The 13,350-nt window shown below is 51.5% G+C and overlaps 1 protein-coding gene across 4 annotated transcripts in view; it reads right to left on the bottom strand.

Moving 5' to 3' along the window:
* Positions 1–12,938, bottom strand: part of Rin3 (Ras and Rab interactor 3) — a 109,174-nt gene extending 96,236 nt beyond the window's left edge. For 2 of the 4 annotated variants that reach the window (NM_001414929.1, NM_001108052.2), the window contains exon 1: positions 12,654–12,937. In NM_001414929.1, coding sequence (NP_001401858.1) covers positions 12,654–12,694 — 41 coding nt within the window. In that variant the 5' untranslated portion in view covers positions 12,695–12,937. Of the gene's footprint in view, positions 1–11,298; positions 11,385–12,653 lie in introns of those variants that run through there. The other 2 variants (XM_039112360.2, NM_001414930.1) reach the window with 2 other exon arrangements.
* Positions 12,939–13,350: the final 412 nt, after the last annotated feature.

Raw genomic sequence — 13,350 nt, 5'->3', positions numbered from 1 at the left:
CTGAGAAACTGAAAATGGTTCCACTGACACTGAACCTCTTGGCACTTGGATTCGGGATTTCTCAGCTTCCAAAACTGTGAGGGGGAAACCACTGTTGTTTAAACGCTGCTTTCTCTGGCATCGTCACAGCAGCAGGAGCTGGCAAGATCCTGGCTAGTGAACTTGAGGCAGGGAGAGGTACTGAGGTTGGGGAGAGTCAGAGCTGTAGGAAGAGACTTGGGGTATCTGCTCCAGACACCCATTTCATGTGCCCCTGGAATTCCAAGTACAGTATAGCCTGAGGGTATCAGAGGACTGACTGGCACGTAGGGGCCTGACATCCTTTGTGTGCCTTCTAGATAGAATGACACCCTGCAGCGGAGTTGGGATGGTGGGGAGGCTCAAATGGCAGTCCAGCTGGGACCCAAGGCATTCCTAGATCTAGGGAGGCGTCAAGTGTGGGCCTCAGGGGAGGCACAATGATACTGAATTCAGGAGATTGGTGGATAAGCAGAGGCTCTGGCTGGGATGGAGCTCAACTCTGGTCCAGAGGCACCACAACTCCAGCTTTGGAGGGCAGTGACAATGGGGAGGACTCTTGGCAGTCACCAGAAGTAGATCCTCAGGATGTAAGCTGGGGTTATCAGGGCGTGGCTGTGGGTGATAAGAATCCATGCTCCAGTCTCAGTAACACACAAATATCCACACCCTGGACGATTTATTAGAGTTGCAGAGCAAAAGCCACTGACTACAGACATTCTCAGAAACTGGCCTTCCTAAGTCCGAGACTTAAGTGGAGGCGAGGGAAGCCCTAGGCCCTAGACAGGGCCTAAAGGACAGTGTGTATTTTTCCAGGCAGACTATAGATAAAGTAGACACCCCTCACCCTGGAGACTTATGAGGGAGGGAGCTGGCAGGTGCTGGTGGGCGTATGCCCATTGGCTAGATTCTCCTAGCTCCTATGAATACTGAGAGCTAATAGTAAACCCTGTTCTCAGGGACTCTGGACCAGCCTAAGCCTTGGCTGTGTGCTTCTGAGTGAATACACACCCTTCATTCATTACCACCAAACACCACAGGCCGAGGCATCGCAGTTCATGCCTGAAGGAAGCTTGCAGCACCCACAGACCTTTCCAAGATACCTCAGGGTCACCTCGTGCTTAGGAGCACAGCATTTCAGTGTTACTGGGGTCATTTGCAACAATAAAATGACAACAATGATGACGACAATGACGAAGATGACGACCACCACACCACCACCACCACCACCACCACCAACAACAACAACGGAAAAAGCACAAAGGTGTGGAACACACATGCTATGAGGGATGCTCTGACAAGGATATGTCTGCAGTATGGGGTGGAGAGGCTGACTGCTCTCCTGTCAGAGGACTGATAGCTCTTGACAGGCACTCCGAGAAGACTTAGGGAGCTGCAAGCATGGACTTGGGGGGTTGCACATGAATTTAACCCAGGAGCCAGATTTTCAAACAGAAGCCATGAAGTGAGGAGATCCACTGGCCATGTCCCTGTGACATGATACCAATTATTGGCCATTGTGACCCTGGGGAAACTAAAACCCCTCCACACAGAGCCTGGACTGGCTCCCTGAGGAGAAAGAGGGTACACTGGGGAGGACATTAGCGGCAGCGGTAGGAACCTTTCCCAGCCTCCAAACTTGGTGGGGAGGAGGGTTCCTCCAAGAAGCACATGCTTAGACCTCCTCCCCATTCGCAAATGAAGGGGTCCTGAGCCTTGTGAGCTGACACTGTCGGAGGACTGTGAGACCACCCGCCACTTGCTTCCTTTGGTGCTTAGCACCTGGGGCCTCTGCATCTTCACGCTTTTACAGAGGAAGCAGAGGCCAAAGAGGACAAGCATCCATCCCAAGGATTCGGAGCAAGTCTAAGTGGACCGTGGACCAGAACTACAACGCCAGTTTGTACAAGGCACAGCAATGCTATCAACTGGGTTACTGCCAGAAGGCAGAGGGACAGGGTCGTGAGAGGGAGCTTCAGCAGGACACGTCCCAGAACACCTACTTTGTGTTCAACACTGTTCAGACACACATTAACTCAAAACATCCAACGACTCCGCGGGTGAGGAACAGTTATGACTTCACTTGTACAATGAGGAAACTGAGGCAGAGATGGGTCCTGCCTGCCTGCTCCATGCCCTGCTTCTCTGACCACAGTGTGCCGGCCTCACCGAGAATGTACTGCGCCATTGCTGCTGCCCTTGTTCCTGAGGAGTTGTCTGGGAAGGAGGCAGAAGGGATTCTGCCCAATTGAAGTCGTGCATACATGGCTCCTGTCAGGTCCCATGCACTTTCCCTCCTAGAGACACTTGAGGCAACCCCACAGTATCACGGCTCCTCTACCAAGATCTGGTTCAGATCCTGAGCCTTGGTTGTCCCAGACTACTGTAGTAGCTCCCACAGCTGGGTTCACTCACCCTCTTTAACTAGCAGCCCGGATGCAGCCACGTTAGTTTCCGCTATGGAACTCTGGGCGCAGACATCTGAGGTACCTGCAGCTTGTGGTCCCCCAAACTGGAAGTAACCTGTTGGACTGTGAGGGGCCTGGACTCACAAGCCAGCAGCATACCAACACAGTAGGATCCCAAGTGAAAACAGGAAATGCTTACTGAGCCCCACAGCAGCCCAGAGGGCCTCAAATTCATCAAGCTTCAGCCTGGTTTACAGAGGGCACACTGGGTCCATTCATAGGACCCTAGTCCAAGGAAAACTGAAGGGCATAGAAGTGAGCCGTTACAAGCCTGGGTGGGACCATGGGAGCTGGCGTCCTTCACTCCTGGGGTCGAGTGCCCTCCAAGCCCCAGGATGCAAGCTCCTCCCCAGCCCTGGCCACTGTCCCTTGGCTCATGTTTCCTCTGGGCCGAGTATCCTGATTAGTGTCTTTGGTTGGAGTCCCAACAGTCAACAGAGTGCCTCTGTGAAAATTAAAGCAAGGTGCTCTTTGCCTCTCCCCAGAAGCAGGCCAAGCCCACCCCACCTCCCACACAGCTGTCCTGACACTCTGCTTTGAACAAAATGCAATTTCCTCCCCCCTCCCCCCACGGTTGCTTCGTCAGCCATGCGAGGCTGAGTTGTGAACCTGCACAGCGCTGTATAACAGAGTCTCGAGAAGGCTTGACACATCCCAGAGCACAAGGCTTTGCAGTCAGACAGCAAAGCCAGAATAAATAGCCAGAGCTTTCAGTGAAATTTAAAACTCGCTCGCCTGTGATCTAGTCCTGGAGGGAGAGCTCTCTCCTCTCCTCTCCCCCTTTTTCCTTTCTGCCTCCTCTGAGGACAAGGACTTGAACATAAAACAGTTTCGTGGGGTAGAAATTGTAGTAGAAAAGTAGGAGCCTCTGCGATTTAAACAAAATGAATATGCGTTCCTCTCTCATATGAGGAGACTCATGGAACTCTGGGTAAACGATCTAGACTGACAACAGTGCTTTATGTTTTGGGACCCTAGCCGTAATTGTTCTCCCATCCCCTACAGCCTCTACATTTCTGTTTACCTCAGAAACCAAGATGGCTGCCCCAGCTCTAGCCAATGCATTCCAGTCAAGGAAACACAAATCCTTTCCTCGTAAGGGTATCTTTGAGCAAATTTCAATCCCTACGTACACCCTTTATCAAATGACTATATCTACTAGCAAGAAAATTGGGAAACATTTGGCCTAAAAGTCATACACACTGAAAATGCAGGGGCTAACCATGAAGTTCTGTTTTACCTCTCACCTCAAATTCAGATTCTTGGATAGAGATGAAGAGCTACTCTCAAGGAAGTTCGTCTAAACCTTAGACCTGCACACATGTTCAAAGGTTTCGATCAACACATAAGAGACTTGGAATGATGTCAAGCAGTCATCGCAGAAAATGACTAAACTGACTCTGCCCATTAAATGACCATAACATGGTTAGCAAGATGGCTCAGAGGGTGAGGGCACCTGGTACCAAGCTTGACAACCTGCGTTCCATTTCCAGGATCCACATGAAGGGAAGAATGGACTCCAGAAGCTATCCTGATCCCTGCCTGTGCACATACATACACACCTGTGCACCCTGGCACATACACATAATGTAATTATAAAAGAATGTTACATTGTAGGGTGCCACAAAGGTTAGCAGGCAATACACATCCCTAGTACATGTAGAAACATAGAAGTAGGAAGTAACCCTTCGTGCAAAAAAAGGGGAACACAAGTCACCATGTGCATAAAGATTAAAATGATACAAGAACATGTTTTGTCTGGGAGCAGACTTAGACAAATATTTGAGGCTTTCAATTTCATTATTCTTGTCCATCTTCCAATTTTTAAAGTATATAATAAAAACTGAAAATCAATAGTACCCACATGTGTAATAGTGTGTATGTGTGCACGTGAACACAGAGTTCCTAATGGTCTCCCAGCCCCAGGGCTGAGAACATAGTCTCTGGTTGCCATGACAATACTGTGGGAGCTGGGATTGCCACCCTATTAGCAGCGTGGGAGGAAGAAGGTGCTATTGCAGCTACAACATCTTACCCAGCACGGTTGAGCCACTAAGTGGAGGAGCAGACCTGTGGTGTGTATCATCATGGGAAATAAAAGCCAACTCTTCTACAGAGAGCCAAGTGGAACCCCCTCCATGCCTTCACATATAACACCTTCTCCTGCCCCCACACCAGACTGCAGGGTTCCACACACATGACCTGTTTGTACCAACCTTTCAGCTTCCCACTCAAGTCACCTCCTAATTGAATTCCTTTCTCTATATTCTCAATCCCAGCAGTTAATACATGCTTGCCCTTCGAAACTCAACTCCAGTGCCATTGCTGCCAGACCCTCCCAGCTCATCACAGTCAACGTAGGCACCACCTGGCACCTTTGTGTACGGTGCTTTGTATGCACTTCAGCTGTGTACACGCCTTTCATGTTCCTTAGTGGGTGAACTGGACATGTCTAGAGGTCCAACTGTTCAGGGAGTAGCTAGATGGATAGAGATAAACTGAAGAATGAATGGAAACATAAATAGAAGAATATGTGGATGGACAGATGGGTGGATAGATGGATGGGTGAGTTGATGAATGGATGAATGGGTGAAGAGATGAATAGATGGATGGATGAATGGACAGACAGATAAATGAGTGTAGAGATGGATGGATGGATGAATGGACAAATGAGTGAATGTAGAGAGGGCACACAGATGGACTGGACTTCTGGCTTGATGTTGTATGAATAAACACACATACAGGATGGGCAGACAGGTGGTAAGTAGCTGGCTGGTGGTAGAAGGATGATGGGTGGATGATGGATAGGTTGACAGACGGTAGATAGACAGACAGCTGGCTGGACGGATGCCTGGGTTAGCAGATGGATGAGTGGACTGGTAGCAGGACAGCTGGCTAGCCGTAGGAGAATGGGTTGGTGAGTGAACAGGAAGGTATTTACTGACTGAAGAATGCCAGGATATACTTTAGAAGGAGGCTGTACCTAACACGTACAGCAGGAAGATAATGTCAGTGTCTATCAGCAGCCATACTTAGCTGCCCCTCTCTAAACTTAACGTCCTAGACACATCCACATGGCCAGCCTCTGACACTGACTGAGAGGGAGGAAACCAGACATTAGTATGAAGTAAGAACTGGATAAATCCTGTCTTGATAGCTGAACCATTAGCCAGAGACCATCAGACTGAACACACAGTCAGGCTTACTCTTTCATCAGCCTCTGAGCCCCAGGGAGCCTGCAGAGGAGGGCTTCCCAGTGCCTGTGGGGTCTCCCTTGCTGGACCAGCCCACCCCACTTCCCAGTAGGTCTTTCAGAAAACAGGCTCCTCCTATAGGCTCTACTATCCCCACTGGGCCCCACTCACTAGTGTACACAACTTAAGTCTCATCTCTTACTAGGGAATAACAAGGTCTTGGCTTGTTTGAAGATCCCAGAGTCATCAACAACAAGAAGCCAGCTTCCCTGTAGGGAACTGTCTAATAGGACAGCCCCTCTAAGGTCCCATATCTCCCCACCCCTCCCTCTGTCTCATGGATTTTTTTTCCTTTCCAGGCCAGAACTGGAGGTCTCTCAGTCCATCTGGTCTTGACTGGGAAGATGCAGCCTTGCCCCAGAGCCTGGGGCCAACGCTTTATAGGATGTGGCCTGAGCTCACTGTAGCTACCTCAGGTACAGACAGGCCCTGACCACAACCACTTCAGAGGAAGGCAAACTTTTATGAAAGGAACTAAGATTCTGTCTCAGGCTGACACATTCTTTTAAATGTACTGACAGTGTGGGGCATCCCAGGAGTTGGAGAGATAGCATGAGGGGCTCTGTGACCACTGGCATTGTTTCCACTTTGGTACAGCTCTAGACAGTCTTGATCCAGGGGAGAGGAGGGAAAAGGAATTATGTGAAGTAGAAATCAAGGTATCCAGATTCTTCTGTGAAAAGCTAAGGCTGACAGCCTGACAGAGTCCAAAGAGCCCTTCTGTCTGTGTTGTTGATATCCGAAGAAAGCTTCTTTTGGCCTGTCCATCTCTCTCTTCTTCACGGGCACTCTCACATGCTAATGGAGATGGAGGACAGTCACTTCCTGGTCTCCTATACAGGGGCTAACTGACATGAAGAAGGGCGTGTGGTGAGGAGGACTCACTCTGGCAGGGAGTCAGAAAATCCTTGGACCTCCATCTTCCCACCCTGGCAAAGGTTGATGTCGCAGATCACAATGTAGACAACTGAAGGTTGTTGGGACCTCCTGACTGTCTTTACTCACTTGGAAGTCACTCAGACTGGCTTGATGCTGTCCCTCACCAGAGAAGCCCTCCCATCCCCCATCAGTCATGGAGTCCCACTAGGAAACTTCTGGCCTTATCCACGAGAGCTTTCAAACTCAGCTCCTTTTTAAGACCAGTTTTATTAAATAAACCCACAGTATGAGAAAGCATTTCCTCCCAGCTGCTTGGACAAAGAGGTGACCCAGAAGCCTCTTTTCTGCGTCTGTCTTTGTTTCTTGGGAAAGTAAATTGTATATTCTAGACTATTCTGTGAACCACCTTTCTCGCCATTGTCAGGAAGAAGCACCCCCTGCCTACTCTGTGGTGTACCCTAGTTTTATTGCAGGACTCATTCCCACTGACTCCGCACTGGGGAAATTACAGGATATCCTTGGAGCACCAGCTCAGAGGTGAGAGCTTACTAATTTGGGGACCAGAGCCACAGAGAATTGCTTCCTAGGAAACCAGTCCCCAAACTTGAGAGGGATAAGACCTCAGGATGCCCCTTAGCTCTACAGAGGACCTACTATGTGCCCATCCCTAAACAGCCTCTAGATCTTTAGTCTCCCTTAACCTGAAACCACTCCCCAACAATAGCATCTTGAAATTCTGAGTTTCTCTGAGTTCAGAGACCTACACTTGGAACCTTAGGAGGCAGCCAGGGCCCCTAGCACTTGCACCCCAGCTTACCCTCAGACTCAGGAGATGTTCCACTCTGCCCCATGCCTGGGAAGGGCCCATAACAGTTAAGGCAGTTGAGGACCATGGGAGAAAGGGGCTCAGCTGGGTCCCGTTCAGTGTCCTGGGTATCCAGACATCTCTGCCTTCCACACTAGGGAGGATGTAGAAGCTGGGGTCACCATCTGCTACAGAAGGAAATCACCCCACCCTGTAGTCTAAACTCCCTTGAGGGGCCTTTTAAACAGGTGAACATGCTCCTGAGGGGGACAAGAGCCTGGAAGGACATGCTGCTCTCCCTGCCTAGCCTGAGAGTTCTCCAAAGGAGCTGAAATAGCCTCCCTCTTTCTTTTCGGCAACATTGTATCAGAAAACCCACTGAAGTTGTGGTTTTGATCCTTAGGTTCATCAGTGGGGGAGAGTTCCATGGTCCAGACCTCCCTCAGGGACAAAGCAGTGTAACTTCCTGATTCTAAAAATAAAAGGCAGGTTCTGGGCAGTCCCGGCCTTGAATGAAAGATCAAGAATTGGTTGTCAGATCAGTACTAATCCACTGTGCTGGCTAATTTTATGTCAGTTGGACACAAGTTAGAGTCATTTTCAAAGAGGGAACCTCAGTTGAAAAAAAAAATGCCTCCACCAGATTGGCCGATGATGCATTTTCTTAATTGATGATTGATATTCGAGGGTCCAGCTCACTGTGGGCAGGCTGAGCAAGTCATGAGGAAGAAGCCAGTCAGAGCACTCCTCCATAACCTCCAGTTCCTAAGCCAACTCTCATTGACAGACTGTGCTGCAGCAGTATGAGATGAAATTAACCTTTTCCTCCTCAAGCTGCTTTCGGTCACAGTGTTTTATCACAGCAACAGAAGCCCCAAATAAGTCTCCCATTAACTGGGAACAACAAGTTGACTCATAATGACTTATTCCCAATGAGGAGCTGATAGAGGGGCACTCTTGAATTTCAGAGGTTCTCCTAGATACCCTCCCCTATGCCTGGGTTCTCTCTACGCACATAACTCTCTCAAACACCCGCAGTGGCCAGACAGTCCTCCATAGTCCTGTACCTTTCTCATCAATCTCCCCTGGGCCAAGGTCTGTCTTCTTTTTCCAAAGTCAGTGGAGAAGCTATAGGCTCCTCCATTCCTGCGGAGTGCAGCGCTATGCCTTGCCTTCCCTTCCAGACCTTCTGAGGAGCCTGACTCCAAGCCTTTCTAGGCTCCTCTCTTCTCCAAATCTGCTCTCCCTCCCTTCTCTGTGGCTGCCTGCCAGTTCAGCTCATTTGTCATTGTCTAGTGACATGAACCAAGGGATGATTCACTGGCCATGACAGGTGGAACCTGGGGGAGGGCCTGAGGGGGAAAATGGCAGTCACCCTGGGACCCTGAAGGCCAGCTCCCACTCCTTCTGCGGACCAGTTGAGGGAGGTGGAGAGTGGTGAGGGAACTGCTTCTCAAATCATGCCGGCTTCTGCTCCAGCAGAGACACTGTATATAGGTTTCTTCAGTTGTGATTTCTGAACCCCATCTGTGTTAAAATACAAGTGCCTCATAAGATCTTAAGTTTTCTGTACAGACACTGGTGCCCAGGACAGGCAGGCATCAAGAGAAAGGCAAGTCCAGGAGGGGCACAGGCCTCCATGCCATGCTAACTGCACCCCTCCCCCACATCCCTAGTAAGAAAACCCTTCATTGTCCCAGGCCAGGGTCTCTGTCAGTTAAGTCTACCTGAGGACAGCAGATCTTGGAAGCCAAGAAGCCAAAGACAGCAGTAGAGCTGTAGGGGTTAAGGCTGTGCTCTGTGCACCTCAGCCTGGAAGACCTCCCAGTCTCAGAGCCTGGAGAGACTAAGGACGCCTCTGCAGAGCCTGTGCCAGGTCAGGTCAGAGGCCCAGGAGACCCAAGTCCACCTTCTTCTTGCAGGATCTCTGTTGCCTCATGGTGACATCGAGCACAGATTGGGTCAGGAACAGTTGTTCCAAGAGAGGAATCCTTTTACAATCTTAAGTAAACCCTTGATGTAGCAAACTTAGGAAAATGCACTGGATGTGCTTGCCAGAGCTGGGAGGTGTTGGGTGCCTGCCAGGTCTCCCCTGAGCCTTGGAACTTCCAGCTCTTACGAGCTCTGAGGGCTACCATTACCTAACCGGCCCCCCCAACCCCCACCCCACAAAGACTCCACACAGTTGGGCGTCTGAGCCCGGGCTGTAGCCTTCCACCATCTCGGCTTCTCCTGTAGTTGTCCCTTTTCCTCAATTCTATTTGTCTAACATCGATCCATCAACAAAGTCTGTCAGCCTAACTTCTTGTACCTCAAGTGTCCATCCTGGCTACACCTCGCTACCTGACTACCATAGGGTCCCCCACCCCCACCCCCTAGCCACTGTCTGTCTACCAACAGTCTGTCACCCGCTATGAAAACCTCTGCTGGGCCCTGAGAACTCACCAAAGACCTCCCAACCCCTGCAAGCCCCTGCTTTCGGCAGCGCTGGCTCCTGCTAACCACATTGCCCCACCCCTTAGAATGTTTTAGATTTTCTTAACCTCTGCTGAATGTCCTCTCTTCCCAGTGACCTCTTCTGACCACATACCTAGAATGCTCTGAGGATTCCTCATGCCCAATTTATGTTCCCTGAGAACACCAGCCAGAGGACAGAGAATGCTTTAGAATGAATGGCGGAGCCTAGCACAGTGGGTGGAAAAACATGGCTGCAGCCAAATGTAGCCAGCAACATCTTCTCTTTTCCCAGCCAGCTGTTTAAATAAGAAGCAGACTTTGCATTCTAGGACGCAGAACACAAGAGACTCTCCTGGCTGCTTGGAGGTGGCAGTCCTCAGCTATCTGAATGTCTCTCACTCTCCTGGCTGCTTGGAGGTGGCAGTCCTCAGCTATCTGAATGTCTCTCGCTCCAGAAAAAAGAAGGTTCTGGGCCAGTAGGCACAAGGAGACTCACAAAGCTTTCAGGACCAGCCCTAGTGGCAGCTGGCCTAGAGGGTGACTTGGGGTAAAAGGTCCCTGAGTATTTAGATGTGAGGCTCAGGGACGGGGTGTTGTAAAGTACTTGAAAGGGACCAGCCCCTGAGCAGAGACCAAGGCCATTAGAAGAAGCAGAGCCATCAGTAAGAGGCACTCTTCAGTTGCGGTGTGCAGAGGGTAGCCCCAGATGGCACGCATGATGGCCTGAGGCTGACTCTCCATAACTCATGTAAAAGCCAGGCATTGGGGTAAGCAGGGCACAGACGGGTGGACCCCTGCAGCTTAGTGGTTAGGCAGTCTAGCTGAATTAGTGAGGTCCAGGTTCAGCGAGAGACTGTCTCAAACAAACAAACAAACAAAAAAACCCCAAAACCAAACCAAAACAGAAAAAACCCAGAGGCCAAGGGTGGCTGAAACACACACACACACACACACACACACACACACACACACACACACACACACACACACGTTCACACATACCATCCCCACCCCCCAAAACACAGACACCACAATTGATCCAATCCAATTGCATCGAGGGAGGGGTTATAGGACTCTGGAGTTTCAGATGAGGCCGATCACCCAGTTGGCAAAAGGAAGGGTCCCACCCAACAGATGACAGTGATGCTAATCACAATAGCTGCTGAGGATGTCTCCTCTCAGCCAATCCACGAAATGCTTTCTACCAATTTAACCCTCAAAAACAACCTGTGTGTGAAGAGTTAGTGACTACTGATTATCCTTGTAAGTAAACCGAGGCACAATCAAATCACTGGTACAGGCATGCAAACAAGGAAAGGCGGGAGGAATAGGTCAGGCCAGGCCATCCTTGGGGAAAATGGGGAAGTAGATGAGATCAGAATCTGATTCCTCACCCTCCTTTTCTAACTGGCTTTACCTTCCCATCCAGAGTATAGCTGATACTTGCTCCCAGGAGACCCCTTCCGCATCGGAATTCCCAGTTTCCCAGCAGATGACATTTGTCTCAGTAGAGACAAGGAAAGCATCAACACAGAATTTCCGGGCTGTGGCTGTAGCTGGGATTGGGGGTAGGAGGACAGAGGCAGCCAAATCGAATCTTCACTACTTAAGGGCCCCTGATAGGACACTCCCAGTCCCTCCTATCTGAATGGAGGCCAGTTACATCCTACTGTCCCCAAACCCCGGAGGGCACAAGATGAGTACTGATAACTTTTTTGTTCCAAAGAGTGGAGGCTCAAAGAGATGAGGTCACAGAATTAAAACAGGCAGCCACGGGAATTCACTCGGGACCAGGCCCGGGACTTTTAAACGGAAATACAAAGTATGGTACTCCAGAGTCTCCTATCATCTGCTGCACCTCAGAAAGTCCTGGCTTTTACAGAAACTGCTTCCTGCTGACCCTTCCTGAGCTCTTCTCATGACTGGGTGGGATGACAGGACATTCCCAGCGGTGTGCAGCTCTGGGCAGTGGCCAAGGTCTCGAGGTGGGGGTGGGGTGGGGTAGGGAAGAGCACAAAAGTAGGAATCCCTCCCGAATGGCTGTCCCCAAGCCATTTAGTTCCACACACTTCATACTGCATCTGCGTCTGGGGGATCCCGCCAATCATTTGCACCCAAGCACCTTAGATCCTCCTCGCACACAGGCTCTGTGAAGGCCAGTCCAAAGGTCACTGTCCCCAGCTGATTCAGCAGGGTGGCAGATGGGATCCCGGCAGCGCCTCAATCCAGGCAGAAAGTTAGCTGCTGGATGGGCCTGCCTAAAGTTTTAAGTGCTTCTTATCTACTACCCTACTCCTCACCCCCATCCTGGCCCCAGGACCCAAGGACGCAAGCTGGAGCTCAAGCAGAGCAGCGGTGCACCATGGTGCATGGGGCTGACTGGGCTGGGGTAGCGAGTGCTTGCATCCAAAGTTCAGCCCTGGCTGGAGCCATGTCTACACAGATACCCTGGGCTCGAACATACTCTTACCAAACCCGCCCAGACGCACAGCGTGCGCGGCTTTTCCAGTTAACAAAGTCTGGGTTTGAAAGTTTGGCTAAGTGCGGCAGTCGCCAAGGCCGCCCCCTTTCCTTGCAGAACCCAGGTCCGGTCTTGGTCCCTACTGGGGGATCGCGCGGGGGGTGGGGTGGGGGCGCTCATTTCAGCATGACACCCACGATGTCCCATAGCCCAGAGCACTATCCGGGGCACCCAGGGCTCTAGGGGACCAAGCTGAGCAAAGGGCAGGACGCGGGCCACCTCGGGAGCGACGGGCACGGGTTGCCACTTACCCGGCAGGGTGGGCGCTCGCGGGAGCCTCGGCGCGTCGCATTGTGGGGCGGGCGATTGGGGACGCGGCGACCTCCGCGTGGCGCTGGCGCTGTCCCTCGCCGAGGGCCGGGCCGGCCGCCGCCGCCAGCCGCGCGCCCAGTGGGGAAGCGCGGAGCCGCTGCCTTCCACTTCCTGGATCGCAGCGCGCGGGGCTTGCAGGAAGAGGCCGGCCCTGGTGGTCAAGGGTTTTTTGTCAGAAGCCATTCGGCCGCGGCTGCTCGCAGCAGGGAGCCCCCTGGGGCGCGCGGAAGCCCGGCCGCGCCCCTGGGGCCGGGCCTGGAGGCGGGCGGTGCCGGGGTCGAGGACAACACGAACTGTGGCCGCCCAGAGCCTGCGAGGAAAACTCACAGGAAAGTTTCCAAGTTGGCACCGGGCAGCGTGGCCCTTAAGGGCCGGCAGGTGACGAGGCCCAGGGCCCGAATGAGACCTCTTACATCCCAGGGGGAACCACGACCCTCGCCCACTCCTGTTCCCAAGGCGGGCTACCACCTTCACGTCCCGACAGGTGGCCGTGCTATCTCTCTCTCTCTTTGATGCCTCCTCTGTTGAGAAGCTCACTATTTAACAAGGCAGATATCATGCACCAAGCCTAACATCTAAGGCACCTGTGCTAGATTCAACAGCCAGACAGAGGCTGAAGGAGAAAACCTACCAGTT

The sequence above is a fragment of the Rattus norvegicus genome, chromosome 6 (assembly GCF_036323735.1).
Source record: "Rattus norvegicus strain BN/NHsdMcwi chromosome 6, GRCr8, whole genome shotgun sequence".
NCBI lineage: Eukaryota > Metazoa > Chordata > Mammalia > Rodentia > Muridae > Rattus > Rattus norvegicus.
The sequence above is the reverse complement of the archived record's forward strand: the minus strand, read 5'-3'. Positions and strand labels throughout refer to the sequence as shown.